Source organism: Convolutriloba macropyga, chromosome 3, assembly GCF_964194025.1.
Source record: "Convolutriloba macropyga chromosome 3, txConMacr16.3, whole genome shotgun sequence".
NCBI lineage: Eukaryota > Metazoa > Xenacoelomorpha > Acoela > Convolutidae > Convolutriloba > Convolutriloba macropyga.
In genome coordinates, this window is record NC_134470.1 from 57544302 (window position 1) to 57570572 (window position 26271).

Consider the following 26271-nt stretch of genomic DNA (forward strand, 5'->3'; position numbering starts at 1 on the left):
TGAGAATGAATGATGGTACTACAAAGGAACGACAAAAACAGGCAAAAAAATTAGATCATCTTTTTGCAAGAAAACTGTTTCAGAGCCGTCAAAAATTAAGTTATTCCATTCAAATGTTCAGTTGCATTTTCCTTCAAAGCCAATAGGACCTGATATGGCGGTGATAATCAGACAGGGCAACAAAAATAATTTGAAACTAAGACAATGTCAAAAAAAACAAAAAAACTGAAAACTCGTAGTCTTCAAACCATAAATTAAATTTCATAACAGACGGAGACATTAAACTTCGAATTTCTGGAAAAAAGATGTAAAAAAGGTTTCCCGAAACTACGCAACGAGTTGACAGGAATTAAAGATAAGTGGCGAAGTTAAAAAAAACAGATTTTCTTAAAACAAATATATTCGAAGACATAAGAGCCAGTAGGTATCGACTGAAAGCATAAAATAGGTTCAATTATACAGATTACCTAAACAAATTGCGCATTTTTACTGAAACTCGGTCATGCGACCAATATGAACGACAAATACGGTCAAAACACAAGATCTCAATTTAAGTTTTCAAAACTCTTTTAAAAAAGCCGTGAAATCTAAGAATTTTTCTGAAAAAAGTGATATATGGTAATTGGGCGTCGACCTCAACTTTGAGTTAAAAATTGAGTTGAGAGCTAAATTTGTTCTGGCCATTATCAAACGGAGAAAAAATCAACATTTTTCCAAAATACTTTTCTAAAAGTTGTCACTCTAATGGACTCAAAACAATTTTTCATTTTCAAAAACAACGGAGGGTCCAAAACTAGCCTTGATATTGCTGCTCGTTCAATAGCAACAACTAACTGTTTCAAATAAGTCATGATTAGATAATTTGACAACAAAAGTTTTAACATATCAAAACTAAAAGTTGCTTTTTGAAAAAATGATTATTGAAGTTATCGAAAAAACGGGAAGTACAACTAGCCCTCTTCCGAGTTTTTTCAAAAAAGTGTCAGCAGACTTTATTTCTCTACTTCCGGCTAATCTGGAAACAGTCGACGCTCCTGCTACGTATTTATAGGCAAAAATAAATGAAATCATTGATATTAAATTTAACTTATTTCAGCGAAGTTGTCGAATTATTGAGCAAAAATTCTAGAAAACGCGGATAAAAACAATGGATGTCATTCTACTGATCAAAAAGTAGCATATGCTTAGCTTAAAGTTGCCGTAATAAAGTCTCGATTAAAGTCGCGATATAGATAAAAAAAGTTTGATATAGATAAACACCGGGCAATCAGCGGCAAATTTTCAGGAGTTTACATTCCATCATAGTATTTATTGTAAATCTACTGCATAATTTTCTTTATATGAAAGTAGATTATTTTTGCAAAAAATATTTTTGATGTTTTGATGTAAAGTAATTCTAAAAAAGGAAATTAATGGTCTCGGAAATTCGTAAATTGTGTTTCAATAAAGGAGACGATCTTTTTTTATCGCCAGTTGGTTGATGTTTTTGAAAATTACAGCTAAACAGATTTTCAAAACAAAGCTGTGAACATAAATATTAAACTGGGACCAAGCATGGTGAAATATTACTGATACTTTGTTCTAATTGTAATTGTATTACTTTAAAAGGTGAGAATAGGAAAATATTTGTTGTTAAATCTGCTATTAGTTTTATGTAAGAGGCTCCTAGTGATTGACAGTCACCATCTAATGTTTGTGTCATGAAGTTATTTTCAAAGCAAACGAACTGGAAAAATCTCAAACATGACGAACAAATTATTGAGTTCTTTGCCCGTTAAAACGTTTGTTGTTTGATATGATAAGTCTCTATTCCCTTTTTCAAAACTACAGGAAAGAAGTTTAATGAATTTTTCTGAAGTCAACTGTTTTTATCACCTTAGTATGTTCACTGGAGAACTTTGTAGGGGTCTGTTTTTAACATTGGGTACCATTCAACGAGATGTGAGAAATTAACACAATTTTGTCTCTGTCCAAATGGAGGTGTAGAACGCATAAGAATAAACTCAATAGAAATTGTTATAAACAGATATTGTAAGTTAGAGAATTTAGGTCAAATTAGACAAGTTAATTAGGTTTTTGAAATAAGCGTTCTTTCTTAAAGGGATATTGTATCGAAGGCGCTAGAGAGGGGAGTTGAGTGATATATCTTAAACAAACAAAATTGATGAACAAAAGCATAATGAGCTGTCAATTTATTTTGATTAATTAGCAAAGTTGTATTTGTGCATCAGGCCAAAGTCGAAATGAGTGATTTAAATTTAGAAGAGAACTAGAGAGCGAACATTTGAAGTGAACTAGATACTTTGAACAGAATTGGAATTTCAATTTGAACCAAATTAAAGTGTGATTTCAAATTTACAAAATAATTGGCAACTCCAAACTTGGAACACTCAACTCTTTAAGTTATAATCGTCCTTGGAATCTAAAATTTTGTGGGGATATTCCCCTTATGATTATTGATATATAATAGGGATACGCAGCCGTATATACATTTTTGATCTGAGTTTTTGGCACAAGAAATGGTGTTATTTGACGGTTTTTGATAATTTGCGGTATAAATTTTGATTGTTTATGGATGAAATAACGGTAGAAATCAAGCGTACTAGCATGTACTGGTGCAATAATGTATTGGATAATCATGGGAATGGTTTAGAAAGTTGTGGAAGAAATTTATTAGAGTTTTGTTGGCTTAAAGTAAATAAAAAAGCAATTTATCAGTTTTCCAAATACCCTACCGGTAAAAAGTTGTCCGACCCCCTGGGATGGGAAGGAGATATTGGTTGATAACTGGTCAATGATGGGGAGGTACCCCTAGTGGTCCTCTATTGCGAGAATAATTTTCAGGTGAATCCGACCACCCACCCTCAAGCTATAAACACCGGAATTAGTGTGATTTGATGGTTTTTAGGTACTTTACTGTGAAATATGAATGTTTGAGTCAGAAATAAGGCGATTAATCAGTTGTAATGTCCAACACGTATGAATTAATTTTTTTGCATGATCTTGGGAAGGGCTTAGGATGTAAAATGGCGATTTTTAAGTATATTGGTAATTATCACAAGAATGTAGTTAGCACCTATATTGAAATAGTATTTTTTTGAAAAGTTGACGTCGGATTGACCTGAAAATTGGGAGATAGACTAATTTGGGTACGAGGAATCCGATTTTAGTGTCAGATCTGACCCCAGACCAACCTGCACGGAACTAGCGCACGCCCGTGCTGCGGAAGGTAAAATTTGAATTACTCGTGGAGTATTGGTAGTAGCCTTATGATTTTTGGAGGGTTAGTGTAACTTTTCAAGGGCTTTCGATTGGTGATATTTTCAATCCCAGATTACGACCGTAAGTTGGTGCTTCGGGACGACCCGAGTGCCGAAAACCGGAAATTGGCCTTTTTGAGCGGCCGAATGACTTTGAAATAGTTTTAATATGATAACCTGAGACAGTTAGTGACAAAAAATAACCACCCCGGTCAGTTTTGCCGAACTCGGATTTTTCGGGTTTCGGCACTCGTTAAAAATTTTTAAATTGCAAACGACTTGCAACGGCTTATCCGTTGGTCATAAACCTGGCAGGCAAGTTGGTGGCACCCTGTATTTACTAGAAATATTTACCCGAAGACGTTTTGACCACTACTTCGCAAGTTATTAAATTTGGAAATTTGGTCTCATCCGGGAGGTCGGTGAAAAGTGTGCGCTGCCATTGCTCGTGTTCTAGTTGGAGTTAGGTGATAAAAATTGTTGAGTAGGTGTAACTATGGTAGGGTTTTCCGCGCCAATAGTTATTTTTACCAAATTGACCCCTCATTTTGGAGGAGTGACCTTTGGATGACCTCTAGAGGTCACACTTTTGGGTTTTTAGGAATATTAGACTTTTCGGTGGTGTTTAACTGGGGAATTGCATGAGTTGTTGTAAAAACTCAGAATAACAATTGCTCCTGGCTTTGAGGTTGAGTTTAGTTATTTATTCAACACGTGATTTTTGACAGGGATTGATTGCAGCTAATTAATTTTATAGCCGAAATAGAGGTATAAGAACTTTTCAGAGCAACGTTCAATGTTTACTAAGCAAACACTGATTGACATGTCAAGTGCATATATGAGAAACAGTGCAGTGGATTTGTTTACATAAGAGTCCAAAGGTCGTGTACTTAAGATAGGAAGAAAATTGAACAATGGTTGCTAGCAGTTGAATGACAGAGCATAATTTGATATTGGTTGTTTGCATAGCAAACAAAGCCTTCCAACACAATGTGACAATTTCAAAAGTAAGTTGCATTGTTTACTTAAGAGATTAAAGTTTGTTTGCTTAAGATAAGGGCGTATTGGTTGAGTATAAATTGAAATGACACAGTGAAAGACACAGAGAGAGAGAGAGAGAGAGCGAGAAAGACAGAGAGAGAGAGAGAGAAGAGAGAGAGAGAGAGAGAGAGAGAGAGAGAGAAAGACAGAGAGAGAGATAGGAGAGAGAGAGAGAGAGAGAGAGAGAGAAATTTCTGAGCTAGTGAGCAGTTGGTTTAGTGGGACTAAACTTTAAAAGCTAGTGTGAAAAGCAGAGAGGAGACTGAGAGTTTAGTGGGACTGAACTCTGGAAAACTGTAATTGCAAGACCAGTTGGGATACTGTGAGCGTTTGGATTTAGTTCATTTTGGGAAAGTGAACCACGGATATCGTTATTATTATTTTAATTACTATTATAAATTGTCTTTGAGTTTGTCCTTTCCATTGATGTGCAAGTAATTGTCTTACATTTGTTATCCATATAACTAGAATTGATATTACGAGCCCCATTGTGAATTGACTTATTTCAAGGCAATCTAATTTGCAACAGCATACAAGAGTGGAAGAGGGGAAATAGCAGAGTAACAAATTAACGCTTGCTTCACCAATTCAAAACCTTTGGTTATTTTATTTGATCGATCTTCTGGGCGACAGAGTCCCCTCACTGTTGAGCCTAGCAGAAATTCAGAAGACGACAGTGGCGCTCCTGGGTGGGCTTCGTTTCTTTGTTACTTTTTGCTGTGGATTAATTTCTGATTATTTAGAGGAGAGCGATTGGTATTTTTCGTCGGAGAAACTGCTGAGAGCGCAACGAAATTTGACTTACATTTTAAATTTGGGTTACCAAGAGTTTGATTATGTTTGGTTATCAATTGGTGAAGCGTTTTCCTTCACCAGGCTACGAAGTTTGGGAGGTTTGGCGCGAACATTATTTGAGCACTGGCTTGAGGTTGGGATGGACGGAAGAGGAGATGATGAAATGGTTGCCAACAAAATTGTGTGGGTGGGCCTTGAATGCAGTAAGTGATTTACCAAGAGGTTATTGGCGGTCAACTCCAGGGAAGCAAGCATGGACACTGACAGAGACGCTGTATCAGTTTGATATGCGTTTGTCCGACAATCCACTTTTTTATGAGCGAAGCTATAATATGTTCGTTAGAGGCAAAGCGAGAAGTAGGGCAGAAATCATTGAAACCAGTGACACTATGGATCAGAGAACGGGACAGCAGTATGCTCAAAGGCACGTAATTGATACAAGTAGTAGCGTTGATACTTCTTTAAAGGATGAAATTCGGCAATCTGGTAAAAGTTCTGAAGGGTTTGGCATTGGGTCCAGCTGTGGTGTCTCAAGAAAAGATGCCTTTAGTGAAGATCTGTTTGGAGAAGAGCGAGATACAATTGCTGAAAGTGGTAGTGGAATAAGAATTCCAGATTGCCGCGATGAAGTGCAAAATGCAACTGAGGCGGAGTTTACGGAGGAAATTTGCAGTCAAGTAAATCAGTAAATTTCTGGAGCCACATTGAGAAAAAATGAAAACAGTGGATTCAGAAAATTTCCGACAGAAGAAAAAGTCATTGAGCGGAGAGTTGAGTCTTGTTGTCCAGTTGAGCATCATGCTATGGAAAACGATTGTGTACTGTCACCAGAGTCTCAGGAGATAAGCGATGAACAGTCGGATGATGACTATTTGTTTGAAGATGTTTCGGATACAGATTTTTCGGATGTAGAGGAATTTGATGACAACAATGCGAAAAGCGAGACAAGTTTTGCCGCGAGTTTGAACTCAGTAGCATGCGAAAATGTAACTACAATAGTGAGCAATTTTGGCAGTGGTGTCAAAGCTAGCCGAAACGATGTGTTAGGTGCCAGGGCCTTGATGGAATTGAAGACAGGAGTTTTGGACCAGAAGTTCTGCAATGTAACACACGTGGCTGATGAGACACAAATGTGTACAACTGAGTGCACTGTGGACACTTTGGAGAATTGGAAAAGTTCAGAAGATATTGATCGGCAGTTAGTATGTGAAACACAGAAGGGTCAAAACGATAAGGCAGCAGGTGACCGAAGTACTTTTGCACAGTTGGGGAAGGAGCTGGAGGAATGGGTGCAATCGCAATTGAATTAAAGTGAGCTTAATGGTAGTGTTTTGGTCGAGACAACGGATGAGCATCAAGGGGACAGTGCTGGAGTTGACAGAACAGGGAAATACTATCAGAAGTCAATGGCTACAGGGTTGAGCGATTGGGTTCATGATGATCAACAGCCTAGGAGGGAGGACTCTAGCGTGTTTTCGTTGGAAGTTGAGCAGAAAGTGGATAGGATTGCATCGCGATTGCCGGAGATTGCAAGGCTGTTGCTGGAAAACCGATCGTTGAGCAGGAAAGAGCAGTGGAGCCGTTTGGAAGCATCAGGACAGCAGTCGTGGCAGGACTACAGAAGAAATGTCAACAACAGTGGAAGAAGAGGTGGGCATCCATTCAAACATCAGAGGAAGAAGGTTTTCATGAAGAGGTGCACGAGTGTATGATTAAAGGGACGTTGACAGCTGAGTTATTCAAGCTTTTTTTTTCAATTTTTTCGCCTACATTGTTTTAATTCGGTTTATTAGGACAATTTGATCAAGCACTATAGCCAAAAAAAATCTTTCAAAGTTGTTGATTTAGGGAAATGTGTAGTTTTGGTAGATCTATTTTTAGATAGGTTTTTTGCTTTAGTGATTTTTGGGTTCCCTTGGGAGGATGTTTGTCAGAGGCAATAGAGCTTGATCAAGAATCAATGATGTTGAATTAGGTAGAATTTGAAAAATGTGAAAATGCAGGAGTGTTTTCCAATCTGATTTAATTAACCGCTATTCAAATTTTGGTGCAGTTTTTTTATATTAACCCGGAGTTAAACATAAGTGGTTCACTTCATTAAGTCAACTATTATTAAAGTGCGTAGAAGTAAGTTAATCGGGTCACAGGATAAGGCTTTGCAATTATTCGGGAGAATAATAATCTAGGAGGGAGGAGTGTAGAACGCATAAGAATAAACTCAATAGAAATTGTTATAACCAGATATTGTAAGTTAGAGAATTTAGGTCAAATTAGACAAGTTAATTAGGTGTTTGAAATAAGCGATCTTTCTTAAAGGTATATTGTATCGAAGGCGCTAGAGAAGGGAGTTGAGTGATATATCTTAAACAAACAAAATTGATGAACAAAAGCATATTGAGCTGTCAATTTATTTTGATTAATTAGCAAAGTTGTATTTGTGCATGAGGCCAAAGTCGAAATGAGTGATTTAAATTTTGAGAACTAGAGAGCGAACATTTGAAGTGAACTAGATACTTTGAACAGAATTGGAATTTCAATTTGAACCAAATTAAAGTGTGATTTCAAATTTACAAAATAATTGGCAACTCCAAACTTGGAACACTCAACTCTTTAAGTTATAATCGTCCTTGGAATCTAAAATTTTGTGGGGATATTCCCCTTATGATTATTGATATATAATAGGGATACGCAGCCGTATATACATTTTTGATCTGAGTTTTTGGCACAAGAAATGGTGTTATTCGACGGTTTTTGATAATTTGCGGTATAATTTTTGATTGTTTATGGATGAAATAACGGTAGAAATCAAGCGTACTAGCATGTACTTGTGCAATAATGTATTGGATAATCATGGGAATGGTTTAGAAAGTTGTGGAAGAAATTTATTAGAGTTTTGTTGGCTTAAAGTAAATAAAAAGGCAATTTATCAGTTTTCCAAATACCCTACCGGTAAAAAGTTGTCCGAAACCCCCTGGGATGCGAAGGAGTTATTGGTTGGTAACTGGTCAATGATGGGGAGGTACCCCTTGTGGTCCTCTATTGCGAGAATAATTTTCAAGCGAATCCGACCACCAACCCTCCAGCTATAAACACCGGAATTAGTGTGATTTGATGGTTTTTAGGTACTTTACTGTGAAATATGAATGTTTGAGTCAGAAATAAGGCGATTAATCAGTTGTAATGTCCTACACGTATGAATTAATGTTTTTGCATGATCTTGGGAAAGGCTTAGGATGTAAAATGGCGATTTTTAAGTATATTGGTAATTATCACAAGAATGTAGTTAGCACCTAAATTGAAATAGTATTTTTTTTGAAAAGTTGACGTCGGATTGACCTGAAAATTGGGAGATAGACTAATTTGGGTACGAAGAATCCGATTTTAGTGTCAGATCTGACCCCAGACCAACCTGCACGGAACTAGCGCACGCCCGTGCTGCGGAAGGTAAAATTTGAATTACTCGTGGAGTATTGGTAGTAGCCTTATGTTTTTTGGAGGGTTAGTGTAACTTTTCAAGGGCTTTCGATTGGTGATATTTTCAATCCCAGATTACGACCGTAAGTTGGTGCTTCGGGACGACCCGATTGCCGAAAACCGGAAATTGGCCTTTTTGAGCGGCCGAATGACTTTGAAATAGTTTTAATATGATAACCTGAGACAGTTAGTGACAAAAAATAACCACCCCGGTCAGTTTTGCCGAACTCGGATTTTTCGGGTTTCAGCATCCACGAATCGTTAAAAAATTTTAAATTGCAAACGACTCGCAACGGCTGATCCGTTGATCATAAAACCTGGCAGGGAAGTTGGTGGCACACTGTATTTACTAGAAATATTTACCCGAAGACGTTTTGACCACTACTTCGCAAGTTATTAAATTTGGAAATTTTGTCTCATCCGGGAGGTCGGTGAAAAGTATGCGCTGCCATTGCTCGTGTTCTAGTTGGAGTTAGGTGATAAAAATTGTTGAGTAGGTGTAACTATGGTAGGGTTTTCCGCGCCAATAGTTATTTTTACCAAATTGACCCCTCATTTTGGAGGAGTGACCTTTGGATGACCTCTAGAGGTCACACTTTTGGGTTTTTAGGAATATTAGACTTTTCGGCGGTGTTTAACTGGGGAATTGCATGAGTTGTCGTAAAAACTCAGAATAACAATTGCTCTTAGCTTTGGGGTTGAGTTCAGTTATTTATTCAGCACATGAATTTTGACCGGGATTGATTGCAGCTAATTAATTTTATAGCCGATATAGAGGTATAAGAACATTTCAGAGCAACGTTCAATGTTTACTAAGCAAACACTGATTGACATGTCAAGTGCATATATGAGATAAAGTGGAGTGGATTTGTTTACATAAGAGTCCAAAGGTCGTGTACTTAAGATAAGAAGAAAATTGAACAATGGTTGCTAGCAGTTGAATGACAGAGCATAATTTGATATTGGTTGTTTGCATTGCAAACAAAGCCCTCCCACAGAATGTGACATTTTCAAGTGTAAGTTGCATTGTTTACTTAAGAGAATAAAGTTTGTTTGCCTAAGATAAGAGCGTATTGGTTGAGTATAAATTGAAGTGACACAAAGAAAGACAGAGAGAGAGAGAGAGAGAAAGAAAGACAGAGAGAGAGAGAGAGAGAGAGAGAGAAATTACTGAGCTAGTGAGCAGTTGGTTTAGTGGGACTAAACTTTAAAAGCTAGTGCGAAAAGCAGAGAGGAGTTTGAAAGTTTAGTGAGACTGAACTCTGGATAACTGTAATTGCAAGACCAGTTGGGATACTGTGAGCGTTTTGATTTAGTTCATTTTGGGAAAAGGAACCACGGATATCGTTATTATTATTTTAATTACTATTAAAAATTGTCTTTGAGTTTGTCCTTTCCATTGATCTGCAAGTAATTGTCTTACATTTGTTATCCATATAACTAGAATTGATATTACGAGCCCCATTGTGAATTGACTTATTTCAAGGCAATCTAATTTGCAACAGCATACAAGAGTGGATGAGGGGAAATAGCAGAGTAACAAATTAACGCTTGCTTCATCAATTCAAAACCTTTGGTTATTTTATTTGATCGTTCTTCTGGGCGACAGAGTCCCCTCACTGTTGAGGCTAGCAGAAATTCAGAAGACGACAGGAGGGAGACCAGAAGTAAAACTTTCCTCTAGCTTCTAACCCACTTAAATTTTAACCCAGTCACGAAAATATGGGGTTGGTGGGGTGAGGGTGGCGCTTAGCTTGCTACGAGACGTTAAATTGCCGAAACTATTATTCATCAGGCCAAGTTGGTCGATATTGCGAAAAAATTGAACGGCATGAGCAATTTGCTCCAATATCTACTACTAAGCTAAGATTGACCACGGCCTGTTAAAAAGTTCACTTAACTTATGTTCGTTGAAAAATTGATTGTTATGTTGATCTGACCTTGACAGATACAGCTACAGTTGCAGTGTGTTGTACGCCATTGATTGAAGTATCTGTCACCAAAACATCAAAGTTGAAATAGCCATAGTGGTCAGCATTCCGTATGTTCATAGTACCCACTGTCTTTACTTGGCAGTTGCCCTGAAAATGACACAAGTCTCACAATATTCCTCATTCAAGGCTTGAAGAAGTTGAGGAAAAATGATCGCGACCTGTAAATAGTAAAAACAAACTATTTTTCCCGTGTTTGAGCGCTATTTCATAGTCGGAAAATTGGAAAAATTAATGTAGGTATTCAAATGAATGTAAGTAATGTAGGTATTCAACGTTGGATATCATCAATGCATACCTTGCAAGACTCTTGTGGGAAGAAAATGTTGTTGTACCAGACTAGTAAAACTGAAGGACTCAAAATTTGAAAAATGAATTGTTTTTTAATCTGGAGTACAGTCTTCGACCCGAAATTAAGCTTTTTGAAAACATTTTATAACTTTCCCAATAACACCGCCAAAATATCCCCCATTGCGATATAATAACGGTAAGTGAGGGTCTATCCCCCAGCAATTTGCGGTGGGGAGGGGGGCTTTAAGTGAGGGAAACTCAAGTGTTCCACAAACAATCTCAAGGAATTTTTTCCCGTACATGGTTTGTTGTGCCCGAATATGACCCGTCAACTCCGAACACTCCGTTAGCATTTTGAAGAGTGCACGTGGGACTGAAGGATGCCTCGTCATAGTCAGTGCACACTATGGGAGAGCCCAGGATGCCTAAAACAACAGCCAAACTTGATAATATATAATATACTAGCTGGTAATCTATCTCAGTTAAGAACAAGAGGGACTTTGGTTGTGGACAGGAGCCGGTGGAACTTGAGCTCATAGTATGAACAAAGCTTCTCGGTCGCACTTTCCGAATGACCCGTGTCTGATTTTGATCTCTCCTTGGCATGCTCATGCCAAATTTTTGTTACTGTAACCCCCATCGCTGATTAGGACAAATGATAAGAAATTATGTGTTCATTATGTGTTATTTTAGTTGTGTTAAATTAATGATAGGCATACTTGGGTTTATAAAATAAACGCTGATTCGCTACTACTTAAGGTAGAGGACCTCTTTTAACAAGGGACGTCACGTTTCATGCAGTTTCATTTTAATTGAAAACAAAAAGTGATTTAAATTTGTCTAATTTGTGAACTTTGTCTGATTTGAACTACCTATGTTAACATTGGGGGTCATAAATAACAACAGATCAATTTTGTTTCTCCAATTTAACGTATGAGCATATAAATTTTACGCTGCTAGGAGCAAGATTTTGAACACGGCAACATGGTATATAATAAATCAATCTTAAATGTTAACAAACGCCTAAAACAGAAGCTGAGTACCTATATTTTCCTACAGCTAATCAAACCTAATTGAATTCTTACACAAAAATTGAGTTGATTTTCACCTTTGCTCAACTTCTCACATTATTTTCGTTTCCCTGCCCCGTTATTTTTTTCCGTAACTGGTTTTACGGTGATGGATGGTTCTAAGGGTGGCCCTAAAGCTACAGGTTTGGGGGTTTGGGTACGGAGGTTCAGGTTCGGTTTCGGTAGGTAATGTTCGAGGTTTGGTAGGTTCTGGTCGGGGCTTGGTAGGTACAGGTTTAAGTATGACAATAACAGGTATTTGTATGATGGGTACAGGTATAGGTACAAAATCAAGCGACGCTGCAGGTTCGGTAGGTTCTGGCTCTGAGGACAATTTTCATCAAAAGGAATCTCAGTTTCTCTTTGCCGGAATAACCAATAATGAGAGGAAATTCCATCACATACTGCATTTCCTGAAGAAGCCGCGATAAATTTTTCAAAAGGCATAGACGATAATCGAGACATTGAAGATCATATCTGCGGTATTTCCCAGAAATCAACACAAGCGATGGTTGGAGAAGCCTTGGAAATGATTTCATTGGAAGGTCAAAAAGCTTCATTGTGCCTGATGAGAATTCACAAAAAGCTTGCCGAGTTCAACTTGAACTTAAATGACGAAGATATAAAAGACAGGTCAATGCAAGCGAGACCAACTTTTGCAAAAGCGGCAAGCTCAGGACACCTGTTGAACAATTTGCAAAAAACGGCTGGTAAATTAACAGCTACACAAACACTATATTTAAGGCACATGTTCCAAAGGTATTAGCAGCCTCCGCACATCAGATGCCATCAATACCATTGTACAATGAGCATTGAAATAAAAAACAGCAATCGACTAAACACTCAATTTCGAACAGATCATTCAAGAAAAAGTAGATTTTTTCTCTCAGCAGGCCGGAGACCAAAAATTTGTTGCTATCGCCTCTTTTTTCTTGAGAAAACAATATTATACAAACCCTGTTGTAAATTGCCATGACAGGAGACCGAAAACGTCAAGCCAACCTCTCGAGCAAATTCTCCGGCAATTCTGACACACTTGTAACCCCTGGTATGTGTGCGGTAACTTTTAGAGGGAGATCCTTGCTTTCACATGGACAAAAATTGGGAGCCAATTCAATTGATTTCATAAATGACACAGGTTGAATCAAAAGTTATGCCGAGCTATAGAAATACAAACTTCGTTACCAAGAAAGTCACAAAACTCAACAAAATTGTCAATTAAAGTTTTCGGCAGAATTAAAACATCAATTCACAATCCCTTTTTGCGAATAATTTTTCAAGGCAATTTTTTAATAGCAGATTTCAAAGAAAATTTTCTTGTCTAAGACTTCCTGAATAAATCCGAAATAACTTTTAATTGTAATCACCTCATCTTAATTGACAATTTTTTGCATCTTTCCTTGAGTCAATCTAAACAACAGTTTACAATAGCCACGTACCAGTCAAGTTTGTCAACAGTACTTTTCTTCAATTAAAATTGATGGACTACGAGAATTCATGAAAAAAGCTCTGATGCTATTGGTGACTTTATCTTTGATGTCAAAACAAAACATAACACAGTTCAAAAAAATTGAAACCTCTGGGAAACAATTATTCTCTATACCCAAACGGTTGAGTCCAGAAAAAAAACATTGCTACAGAAGGCCTTTAATGATTTGCAGCGTTTCGGTATAACACGGCCATCCAAGAATCTTTATTCCTCACTTTAATTGCAGTTGAATTGTTATTGCATTTGGTTCCGAAGAAAAAAATTGGCGACCAATTGGAGAACCTGCTGTGACTATCGATCTCTAAATCATAAATTTCAGAGATTGGTATCTAATGCCTAAACCTTTAATGATTTCACGTAATGGTAGAAATATTTTCAACATACCATCAGCTACGATTGATTTGGATGACATTGATTCGTTTTATCGAATTTACAGAATACCATTTGGTCTGAAGAATGCAGAAAAAACCTTTCAGAGATTTCGTTCACGAAGGTGATCAGAATACGTCAGATCTGTTTGTGAACTCAGGGAACGTATTGGTTGCAAATTCCGCTAATGTGTTGCATCTTCATTCACTTAATCACTTGTTGACGCGATTAAATGAAAATGGCTTGCGTGTAAAATCAATCAAGTGACATAGCCCTAGAAAACTGTTGAGTTCTCAGAATTTGAAATTTCGACTTACAGAATTCAACACCTTGCATCAAAATTTGTCAGATTGATTGGTTTAGAACAACAGCAAAAATACAAAGAACAGCCTGGAAGAATAATGGCAATGTTTGATTTTTACCCGAAGTGTATTCTGCAGTATGGCCAAAGTATTAAACTCTTACAGAAACCTCCCAATTCGAGTCAGCTATTACCAAAAAATGGAACTCACTCGTGATTCGCTTCCCAGGAATGCAGACCTTTTCAGCAAAATTACATGAGCTGCGAGCAAAAGAGACCTTCTTCATCATATATCACCAGATACTACCTTGTCATTAACAACTGTTGCTTCAGAAACAGCTATTAGGGCAGCTCTCTACGAGGTATTTATTTCGGACAGAATTCATGAAGTTGGCGCTCTATTAGTTCTTTTTCTGCCGTTAAAATGAGAACTCTATCGAAAAAGACTACAAAAGCAAGCCAATTTAACAGCAACTATGAGACATAATTATTTTTACAAGAGGGGAAGTGCCTTTGTTTTGAGCCATATAAGCGATCAAGGCTCAATCACTATAACAAAAATTGACGCAACTAATGGTTTCATCCAGAATGTGTTGGTTTAAGAGCACATTTAAAAAGCTCATGCTTCCATTCAAGTTGCAAGAGCACCATCACTGTCGATCATGTGCAAATAGTTTATGAAAGGGCAGTGAACTGAGCAGTGATTGAACACTTGCGCCCTTATTTTGCAGCTTTAATTTAAATTTGCAGATTAATTTTGCAAGATTGTTATCCTTTTTTTCTTTCAGTTAATTACAAGAATTTTGTCCGTGTATCTCCACTTGAATTATCACTAACAACAGCAGTTGTTTAGTAAAGCAAAAAATCTTAAAGTCGAGTTTCTTAAAGAAAAGAACAACATTTTTCCAACATTCTGTCAATTTTGTCCATTTTTGAACATATTTTGACATAAACTTTTTCATGACATAAATTTGGCACTATTGGACACGTTTTGCACTTTAGTCACAATAAATTGACATCAAAATACTTTTGTTATATTTTTAATTTACGTTATATTGCTTTATTTGCTTTCTATTCCTTTTATGGCTTATTTTACATTGTGTTGGATCATTTTTGTTTATCTCGGTTTTTTAGCTTAAATTACTGTTGGGTGACTTTTACAACCTGCTGGGCAAAGTGAGCAAGTTTTCGGAAAATGCCAACAACCTATAAGACTATTTGCTTTTTTGTGTATATTCCATAATTTTCTGGGTATCTTGCCGATTTTGTCTGATATTCTGCAATATTTAAGGTATCTTGCAATTTTCGGCGGATGCTCTATTTTTTGCAGTGTTTCGGGTGTCCGACACTCAGGAGTGCGAGATATGTAAGTTTTGGTACTATTGAGAAGTCAATGTATCAAATAGTATCAGGTTAGGAAATGTCAAATTGTTTAAAATGAAATCGGAAATGAAGAAGTTTTCATTTGTAGGTAACCAAGTTTTAGCTCTATAAGCTTTGTTGATTGTCTTTATTGCAGATGGTTTCTTGATATGCTTCCATTAAAGTAAAAACAAACACCTATTGTTTTGAAGAGGAAGGCGTACTTAAGTAATAAGTTAGGATTCCCAACTCCTACAGCAGCTCTTTTAGTGACTCTGAACAAACTGCAAACAAATTAACCTTTTTTATCAAAGATAATGACGCCGTGTCATAAAATGTTCAATTCATAACTCTTTAAAAAATAAGAAGGAGTGGCAAAAGGCATAATCCAGAGCATGTGCTAGCATTAAATTCCTTTTTTTTACAGAATGTTGTAGGCTTAATTAATGATTTGGTGAAAAAATTGTTGATGACAACCATCGCCCGAAAAGATAATTTTTGTTGTTTGCTTAATTTTTCTATTGTTATACGATGGCCACAACTTTTTTTCTTCTGAGAATGTTTTTCCAACTTTTTTTTCACTTGAAGGAATTATTTCCATCTAAGCTATTAGGTTTTGACTAATGTATAGAAAACCGACTAATAATTGAATGGGCGGCAAAAGGTTACAAAAATTACATCTCGATCTCTGGAGTTTTGAATCGATTATTCTTTCTTTGCTCCATATGTACCACCTGCCAACAAATGTTTCTTTTTCTTTAATTAATACACAAAGCTTGTGTTCTGTTCAACGCTCCTCAATTTTTGAAAATTTGGGAATATTTTGATTCGCTAATACATTTTTGTATGAAAGCAGTACCTGCAGTTTGTCTATCAGCAACTGTCAAGTAGATTGCCTGTGGATCACAGAGAGGAATATTGTCATTCTCATTAGTCACTGTCACTGTGATCTCAATCGGGTTGTCACACCCAGCAGCTGAATTACCCTGCACCAACATGTACAATGATGTGAATTTATTATTAGATACCTATTTTTCAATGCCGATGGCTGGACTAGATGCCTTATTGGTAAGAAGTTGCAAGTTTCTTACCAACTACGATTATCTTGTAAAACTTTGGCTGTCTCATACCAAAAGTATGCGCGCAGCTTTTAGGAACACACAAGTTGGAGGCTAAGCTTGAAAGTCGCATGTTTTTATTGCACGAATGAAAAAATTTAACAGGTGAAAATTTATCTTATAAGAAAAAACTTTAGGCCCATCTTTTCGATTTTCCTGCAATCTTGTTCCAATTGAGATTTGCTTTTATCAGTCTTCATTTAATGCCCCGTTGAAATGAGAAACAGTTGTTTTTAAAATAATAGTTTTTAAAAATTGTAAAGAAAACTGGGATCTCGGCAGCTAAGTAAACGACTTTTAGTGTTTAATTTCCAATTCATCGGTATTATATCAATAAAGCCTTCTCATTTTCTTGCTTATTTTGATTGCTGTTTATTTTTAACGGATTGCTTATACTTGAACAAAAATTGTTCAATGATTGTCTGTCACATCTTTGTTAAAAAAACATCAGTCTCTAAGTAGCTGTCTCCAACCGCTGAATTATTTTTGCATACTGAAATCCTGCACGGTTTTTCAATTATCTAGTCAGTTTATGCTCAATTTTCATCTGCTGAAGAATTCTAAGTTGAAAATTGACAACTTGTACGCTGAGTGGTTAACTTTACAGAACTTGTAAATTTTTGTCGAGTTATGCACTTTCAATAATTCTACAAGTTCTTACAAATAAAACACCTGTTTTTGAAACGTTAAGTTTTACACATTTGTGATAAAGATCCTCTGATCACAACAAAATAAAGGTTACCGTGGTCGAGCAGTATTTTTACGTAGTACTTTTTTCACATCAAGTCTTGCTAGAACCACTCAGGCTTGTCTGGGGGCTACAACGATGACGGCAATCTACCAAACCAGATGTAGTAATATATCGCCACTACTGCAGTGATATATTACTACAAATTCACACTACTCCTAATTCAGCCATCAAAAGAAAAAGATTCAAAAGTCCATAATTGGGCATAATAAGACTGAAAAAACTTGGATATACAACCACTGGCAAATTTTTGGCATGAAATCGATCAGAAATCTATTATCAACTTTCCGTTTCAAGATAAAGAAACGTCGAGATACGCACAAGTAATAAAAATAAAAGTTCCAGACACTTTCAGGAAACACTTTTTAATGAAATCGCATCAGATGAAAAAGATAACAAGGCGGCTCGATAATGTGCGTTCGCGCATGATGTTCCGACCCGAGCTCATCTACATTTTTGACTAAATTGTCAACCAAATGAAGAGATAACAAAAATAGATGTTTGAGTTTAAAGCAATCGTTACACAACTTATCTACTAATTGAATTACATAATGCCATGCCTCATTACAGCGCCAACGTGATCTGACATTAAAGTGACTATGAGACAAAAAAAAAACAAAAAACAAAATTAGCACAAACAAAAACTTCACGGCAAAAACTGAATATCTAAATCTAAGAGCACCTAGTAACAACGTCAAAGTGCAGTCAGGTAAAACTTTAACTACACAAGTTTACTGTTTTCTAACAATACAGCAGATGGAAAGTTTTCTTAATGAGACTGGGTAACAAGTCGACAAAAAGAACGAACAGGGAGGCGAAAATTAAAAATTAATGAACATTTCTTACAACAAAAGTTCAAAAATCTTATAAATCATTAGCTTTTTACCAAAAAATCTCTAATAAACTACTAAGAATTCATTACAAAATCAAAAAGACCTGTCTTTGGTTAGACTTAGCCATAGAAGCGAACTAAAGAGAAACTCAAAAAATTTCAAATGATTTGCGAAAACACAAACTATTGCTACCATTAAGTCATTAGCTATCATCTGAATATTATGTATTTTTAATTCAATTGTTCAATTCTACTGGTTCAGCTGAAGGATTTAAACTGAGAGATTAAATATGTTTACTTGCGCCACATTTGAAAACCATTGGGATCTGTTATTACGCGATTGTTCTGAAAGAGAAAAAGAAACTAAAAATTGGCCAATCAATAAACGTTCAGTGACAAATAAAATCAATAGATTTGTTATCTCTTGAACTACAAGAAATTGGATGGGACCTCTCATTGATGAAAATAAGTTACAATTTGACGAAAAGAACAACAAAAGCTGAAAGGTTTGAAAAAAACTTCAATTTGTTTATCATAAACTTTAAGACTATTCGCTATAAACTGAATATTTCGCATAACATCATTCATTTAATGCTCAATTAGAAGTCTATGAGAACTGTCAGCAATTTACGGCAACCTAAAGAACAAAAACCGCAAATTACTGACGGCAACAGAAAAAATTGAGCGAGAAAAGTGTCGAAGGCAATAAAAAAATGAATTTTTCACAATAAACTCTTCTAATTTCAAAAACTTTTTAAGAGCAATGGGATTTCTCTTTTTTATCAATGTAATTTTTAAAAAAAATCAACAAAAAAACAAATACAGAACCACTAAATTTTCGAGAAAACACATATTATCAACGCAATTAATTTTATTAACTTTCAACGCAAGCCAATAAATACGCTAAATTATGTCTCGAGTGAACAATAAGTTTGTTTGCCAATAAAAATTCATCAATAAAACCTTAGAATAATTTATTGACTACGAAAACGACAACAGAGACCGGCAAAAACCAAAAATTCTGTAGAAAAGTGCCAGAAGAATATGTCGAAGCAATTCAAATCATAAGCTCTTCTCGAAAATTTATGATCCAAATCTATAATCCATTGAACTCTCTCCCTAAACAATGGGGCCATCAGCAGAAGGATGATGTGATAAGATTTCAAAAAGATCCAAAAATAAAATAAAGTACCCGAAAAGTTCAAAAAAAATGAAATCTCGTAGCATTGAAGTTTTAAAACTAATAGGTAGAAGATAAAACCGCTAACCAGATTAATTTTGGCTGCAGTAGAACGAAAAGGGATTTTCCTAGTAGAGATATTGATTTACACATCACGCAAAAAAAAGTTTAGAATTGGTCCATATTCAAAAAAAAATTCGAAAAATTATTTTTAACTCTTAACAGCCATTAAACACAAAATCTTTCAACGGAGCTCAATATCTACGCACAGATATAACCCGCTGGGAGAAAAAGGATGTTTTTCATGCATAGATAATAAACATGACATCACAAAAAGTCTTATGACTGTAAAAACAATAACAAAAACAGGCAAAAACCAAAATTCGGTAAAAAAAAAGTGCGAGAAGTGTTGAAGCCAATTACCGTTAGCTTTTCTCTGAAAACTTTATCTGCGATCTACTGAACGTCCTCTCGAAGCCAAAGTGATTGAAGTAATATTTGGATAATGTGTATAATGATTGGATAATGTGATAAGAGTTCAAAAGTAACCAATAATGCAAAAATATCCCAAAAAAATACAAAAAAAAAATTGAAATCTTGTGTCATTGAAGTCATATAACCAATAGTTAGAAGATAAAACCTCTAATAAGAATAATTTTAGCTGCAGTATAAATCAAGTAGGTCCTGTCAATACCGACACTGACCAAAAATTTCACGAAAAAAAGTTTAACATTTGTTAGTGTTCAAACAAATGTTTTCGAAAAATTATTTTTGTTAAATTATTAACAGCCATTAAACTCAATAGCTTCCAACGGAAGTCAATAAATACAATCAAAGATGCAGCGATGTGAGTACCTTTATGTTTGTCATGCATAGGTAATCAACAAGACATCACAATAAGTCTTTTCACTATTAAAACAACAACAAAAACAGGCAAAAACCAAAAATTCAATAGAAAAGTGCGAGAAGAACGTGTCGAAGCCAATTAAACCATAAGTTTATCTGTGAAATTTTCATCTGAACATCTTCTTTAAGCCAATGGGAGCTATCAATATTTGGATAATGTGATAAGATTTCAAAAGTAACCAATAATACAAAAATACCCATTTTTTTAAAATTTTTTGACATCTTGTGTCATTGAAGTCATATAATCAATAGTTAGAAGATAAAAGCGCCAACCAGATTAAATTTCGCTGCAGTAACAAGGAAGAGGATGGGATGCTGTCACCCCTGGACTGACTCACAGTTCACGATAAAAAGTTTGGTTCTTTAATGTTCAAAAAAAATCGAAAAATTATTTTTTAAGTCTTAACAGCCATTAGCTGTCCCCTCAGGGCAATAGATACGTTCACTTAATGCTCATTATGGAACCTATTGCACTATTAGTCAATAAATCCATGCCATAGGACTCCAAAAAATTAGTAAAACCTCAAAAAGAAATTCAAAATTTCATTTAAAATTACGAAAACTCAGAATCGAAGCAAAAAACATGAGCAATTCCTTGAAAACAATGTTTTTTTGTTTAATAGGCTTAATTTGACTGTAAAAGAAGTCTATCATTAATAGAACCTTGATACAAAAAGTGACTTGTCTCCAGGTCACATAAAAAAAGCAAAAAAAAGGAGAAAAGTTTTATAAAAAAAAGCTCTCAAATAGAATTCGAATTATTTTTATAGTGAACTTCCCAATGAGTCCAGAACTAGTCTTTTTTATCGCCTTTAGTTTATTAGAAAAAAAAAATGTCCATTTTTTGGCGTTAAATTTAATTTTGAAATACTATTTTCATAGAAAATATTTTTATTTGGAGAAAAATTACACTAAAAGTGAACAAATATCGCGTGTTCACACAAAACTTCAATCCTCGATAACTCCTCGAAAAAACGAAAATCAAAAAAATCTTTTTAACTTTGAGTTCTACGCTGGACCAGCTTTCTAATGATACCACTCACATTTCTCTACGACGAATATATCGATCGGCCAAAATTGACTGAACAAAAAAAAACCCATTTGAGTATATAGTTCCCCCCCCCACAATGGGGTCTGAACAAAAATATAATATCAATGTCTAAATCTTAATCACTTAATAAACCATAATGATTTAATTCGCAGAAGGTTATTTGAAGCGCAAAATATATGTGCTTTATTGTTGTTCGTTGTGCAATTATTTTCTTAAGACCTGTTGACAAGTTTTGTGAAAACATTTGGTCTTGATTCTCGACTTATTTTGATTCAAAGTTTTCTATTCAAAATTTTGTTGTAAGAGTGAAATGGAATCCACCAAATGGTATTTTATTTCATCCAGGTCATTTATATCTATTATTGTCTTTTCATACCATTTTTTGCGCGTGAATTTCATCTCCTCGAAAACTGAGGTTAACAGCATTGTCATCTGCCAGTTCATGATACTACTTGTCTAAAACGGTCTTCTCTAAGATTTAAAAATTCTCAAACTGGTAATACCCGTCAAAAATGCAAGTGCTTTGAGCATCACCCCTCCAATGTAATATATTTTTAGCATTTCTTCTAGTGTTTATGGCCCAACACAAACTATTGAAACAGTTATGTTCATCGTGTTTTTTTATTTTCAAAGGTGATATTTCGTTGTTGCGCCTGCTTTTGTTAAACTTTTGTTCAAAATCGCCAGAATTTCGTGCGTTCAAAGTTCCCTATAACCAGACTTTCGTTCGTCCATTTATATTTCCAGACCGTGTAATTTTGAACACAGGGCGCTCCTTGGTGTGTTCACATCGGCCTAACCACATCGATTTTTGGTCTGGGATGTCAGCTTGGGTGGCCCAGTTAATAATTCTACCCCATTGCTTTTATGACGACCCCCAGTTCATTATCAGTCGGTTTTTATAGCACGTTACTATGTAAAAACAGCGAGTGCACTTGGAGGGCGTCTAGACACCAAAAAATGAAAAAAAAATGTTAATTATAAGTACCTTGGAGTCTTTGAGTTCGAGGTCGATTGTGAGAGATCTATCTGCCACCACCTCATAATCGAACTGTCTTCTGCTCACGATTGTAGGCAGGAACTTAGTCGGCAAGTAGAAGTCGGCAAAACCATCGGCTGAAACAAAAACTTGACTCTCTTTAATAATAGTAATGCAAAAAGAAAAACAACATACTTAAAAATTTTTTTTATGATTACCTTGATAGCGTTTCTATATGCATTGGAGTACAAAGAAATAAATGCGTGTTTTTTCTCCGATAAAATATAAACAGCAAATAAATTTTTGGAAAAGATGACCTCCTTGATAAGAAGATTTTTCAGCGCTTTTCAGAGCATTTCAGCGCATTTTTGCCCCCAAGTTTTTTGTCTCATTTCTGGTTACCGTTTATATGACTTTTTCATCAATTCACTGCATTTAACCGTTTTCAGAGAAAATTTTGCATATTTCTTTAGGTTTATTCCAAATTACAAAAGAGCTCAGACCGGCCAAGTTGAACTCGAGGTATGCTTCCGGGGTGTCCGGATCCGAATAGGTGACATCTGTGGAATCGACAATGACAGATCCTGGCTTGGTGTTCTCAGAGATAGAGACTGCCAGAGTGGCTGCAGTAAAACATGGTGGCTCATCGTCCTCGTCTGTAATTGAGACTAGAATGTCTGAAGTAGTAATGGGTCCGTTGTCCAGGGCATTGCCAGTATCTACTCTACACACATCATACAATGTGAATCAATATCACTCTCAAACAATCGCAAGACAAGAAAAATTTAATTTTGCATATATTGAAAGTTTCAGGCAATGAACTCTCGCTTAACCCATATTGAGAGGTGCGTTAAAGATCAAACTATTAAAAATAATACCACAGTACGAGCCAGGACAAAAAATAATGCTATAATAATAAATTGTTTTCAAGTAAGTTGGCATTGCTGTACAAACTAGGCCGCACAGAACCGCCACTTACTTGATAGGTCATCAAAAGGTCCGATGGTCCTCGTCAAGTGATGCCAGTAGCAGTACTAAGAAACTTTAAAAGACAGATTGTCAGATGCTAAAGATGCTAAGGATTTGAAATGATCGGCTCAATATATTAACGAAACTATTTGTTGGTTATTGCTAATGTAATTGTCTCTAAAACTATACTGATAACGTTTCAATTCTTTTTTACTCAAGATTTGTACTTCTGAAATGAAATTGGGGTTAAATTTTAATATAAAATTTAACAATTTTCTTATTCTTACTCCTAGTCGTTTAGGGCTAAGTCCACTAACCGCGTTTGTACTTTTTAACTGACGGGATGATGTTCTTTTTAACTCAACTGACTCTATTTCTTTCTTTGTTATAAGAAATTTTAGACTATTTATTTCGCATTCTGATCTAAGTATCTCTTTTAGTTTTTTAAACAGTTCAAAAATGTGCAAATCTTTGATCGAATGCATTTTATACTTTTCTCGATTTTGCAGTGTTGATTCCGTTTTTCTCTTTTTAAAAATGATTCTGGCAATTTGTTTTACTTTTGCTTCTAGAGGCTGAAGTGTTGTCTTGCTACTGGTTCCGTAGACTAAAACGCCATAATTTAGTATTGGTTGTACGTAAACTTTATATGTTACAAGAAGCTGTGCAGTTGTTAAAATTGATCTCAATTTATAAAACAATCCAGAAAATTTGGACAGTTTCGCACATAATTCGAGGATATGCCGATTAAATTTAAGTTTTTCATCAATATGTACTCCTAAGTATTTTAAACACGTTTTTTGACAGATCGCATCATTCTGCAAAATTATCTCTTGTTGAGAAGATTTTCTGATTGCGTTTAAGTTCACAAGATGCGTTTTTTCTAAATTGAGTGTCAGTTTGTTTTGCAAAAAATAGTCGGCTACAGATTCTAATGACTTCTCAAATTTTTCTTTACTTGAATACACATTTTGCTTCAAAACAGCGTCATCAGCAAACAAAATTGCAGTTGAGTCACCGCAGAACTCCTGAATATCATTTATATAAACTAGAAAGAGCAGTGGTCCTAGCACCGAGCCCTGCGGCACTCCATATTCTATTGGTAAGAATTCCGACCTAAACTCAACCGATTTGACACATTGCTGTCTGTCACTCAGATAAGATTTCAGTAATTTATGTACAGGTCCTCTCATTCCTATGTTTCCAGCTTTTCAAGGAGCAAATTTTGTTCAACTGTATCAAATGCTTTCTTCAGATCTATGAAGACAGCCTTCACTTCTTTATATCCATTTTCCCAGTCTTCTCTGATTCCCTCGAGGAAATTAACTAATGCATCAGTAGTCCCTCTTTTTTGTCGGAACCCAAATTGGTTTTTATTAAGCAAATCGTATTTCTCGAGGAATGCGGTCATTCGATCACAGAGTAATTTTTCTAGTATTTTTCCAATCGTTGGTAATAAACTAATTGGCCTGTAGTTCTGAGCTTCGTAAGCATTCCCGCACTTATGTATAAGAAATACTACTGCTTTTTTCAAACATTTTGGGAAAGTTCCTTTTTCGAAACACTTATTGACTAGAAACGTCAATGTAGGAACTATAGCATATTCTATTTTTTTAAGTATAAAGTTGTTGAGACCGTCACAATCAGTGCTATATTTATTTTTCAATTTTTTAATGACTAGTGATATTTCGGCTTCATTTGCTGAGGTCAAAAACATGCTGTTTAAAGTTCTTTTTTGTCTTCCGTTTTTTCCAGGATCAATTAATTTATTCGATAAAATTTTTCCGATAGTTGTGAAGTAAATGTTGAAACCTTCAACCTGTTTCTCTGACAACTCTTCTTGTTGTTTTCGCGTATTTCCACTCAATGTTCTCATTGTATTAAAAAAGCTACTGGAATTCTTTTGTGCGTTTCTGTGCAACATTTTCTGATAATAGATTCTTTTGTTTTCTTTTATTTTCTTTCTCAGCTTATTCCTGATTTTATTGAACTTCTCCTTGTTTTTATTATTTTTGTGTCTCAAGAACGTCTGGAATAAGCTCTGTTTTTTCGCTGCTACATTTTTTATACTGTTGTCAATCCAATTTGGTTGCTGAGAAGGTTTTGATTTTTTCAATGGAATGTAATTGTCAACTTCCTCAATGATAGCCTCTTGAAACTTTTCAAAAGCAAGATCACAATCCAAAGCAAAAAAGTGAGACATAAGTCTGCCTAATTTGTCTCTTAATTTAAAAACCATTTTTTCTAAAATTAAGTGGTTTTCAAGAGCCGTCCAATCCCTGTAAACTTTGTTTTTCAGTGGTACAATCTTTTCCACGTAGTCAGAGAACACGATTTGGACAGTATAGTGATCCGTTACAGCTGACTTGATAATTTCAATTTCTACTGTCTTCGAGCAGTAAACTACGTCAATATTAGTTCTCGACTTTGCGCTTTCTCTAGTATACCCAACGTTAGACATATTCCTTAAGTTGTAAGAACTAAAAATGTCTTTTAATTTTGTAAGCTTGTTGTTATTGATACTATGGTTAATGTTAAAATCTCCGCAAACAATGTGTAACTGTTCCGGTTCCGGAGTTAGTTCTTCAAAAAACATCTGCAAAGTTTCCGATATTTCATTTATACTTGTATTTGGTTTGATATAGATCACTGTTAATAAAAAACTTTTGCCATTTTTTGTGTTGATTTTCACAGTTAAAATTTGAATACTGGTACAGCCAAACTTTTTAATAATTGTTTGTTGTAAATCCAATCTTACAAAGATCCCAACCCCTCCTCCTTTAGAGGTATTTCGGTTGCTTGTAGCAATCTCCTGGTAGCCATCAAGGTTAATGCACTTTGTGTTAGATTGGTCCTTGAGCCACGTTTCCGTCAAACATATTGCTAAAGGTTGACTCTCCTGTTGTTTAATCAACACTTCAAACTCGTTCAAATTTTTGTAGATCGATCTGATGTTTTGCAAGATTATTTTGTTTGCACTCATTTTGAAATTTTTTTTCCCTTGAACACATTACCAATTTTTAATTTTCTATCAGGGTTTCAAAT

The 26271-nt window shown here is 35.4% G+C and overlaps 1 protein-coding gene across 1 annotated transcript in view; it reads right to left on the reverse strand.

Annotated features, from left to right (window-relative positions):
- The window catches only part of LOC142336674 (protocadherin Fat 4-like), a 172603-nt gene that overhangs the window by 137067 nt on the left and 9265 nt on the right, over positions 1-26271 (reverse strand). Inside the window, exons 3-7 of the mRNA XM_075385584.1 lie at positions 22761-22981; positions 22267-22394; positions 16303-16429; positions 11153-11277; positions 10511-10651 (exon numbers count right to left, since the gene is read on the reverse strand). Of these exons, the coding sequence (XP_075241699.1) occupies positions 10511-10621 (111 nt within the window). The 5' untranslated portion in view covers positions 10622-10651; positions 11153-11277; positions 16303-16429; positions 22267-22394; positions 22761-22981. The remainder of the gene's footprint in view (positions 1-10510; positions 10652-11152; positions 11278-16302; positions 16430-22266; positions 22395-22760; positions 22982-26271) is intronic.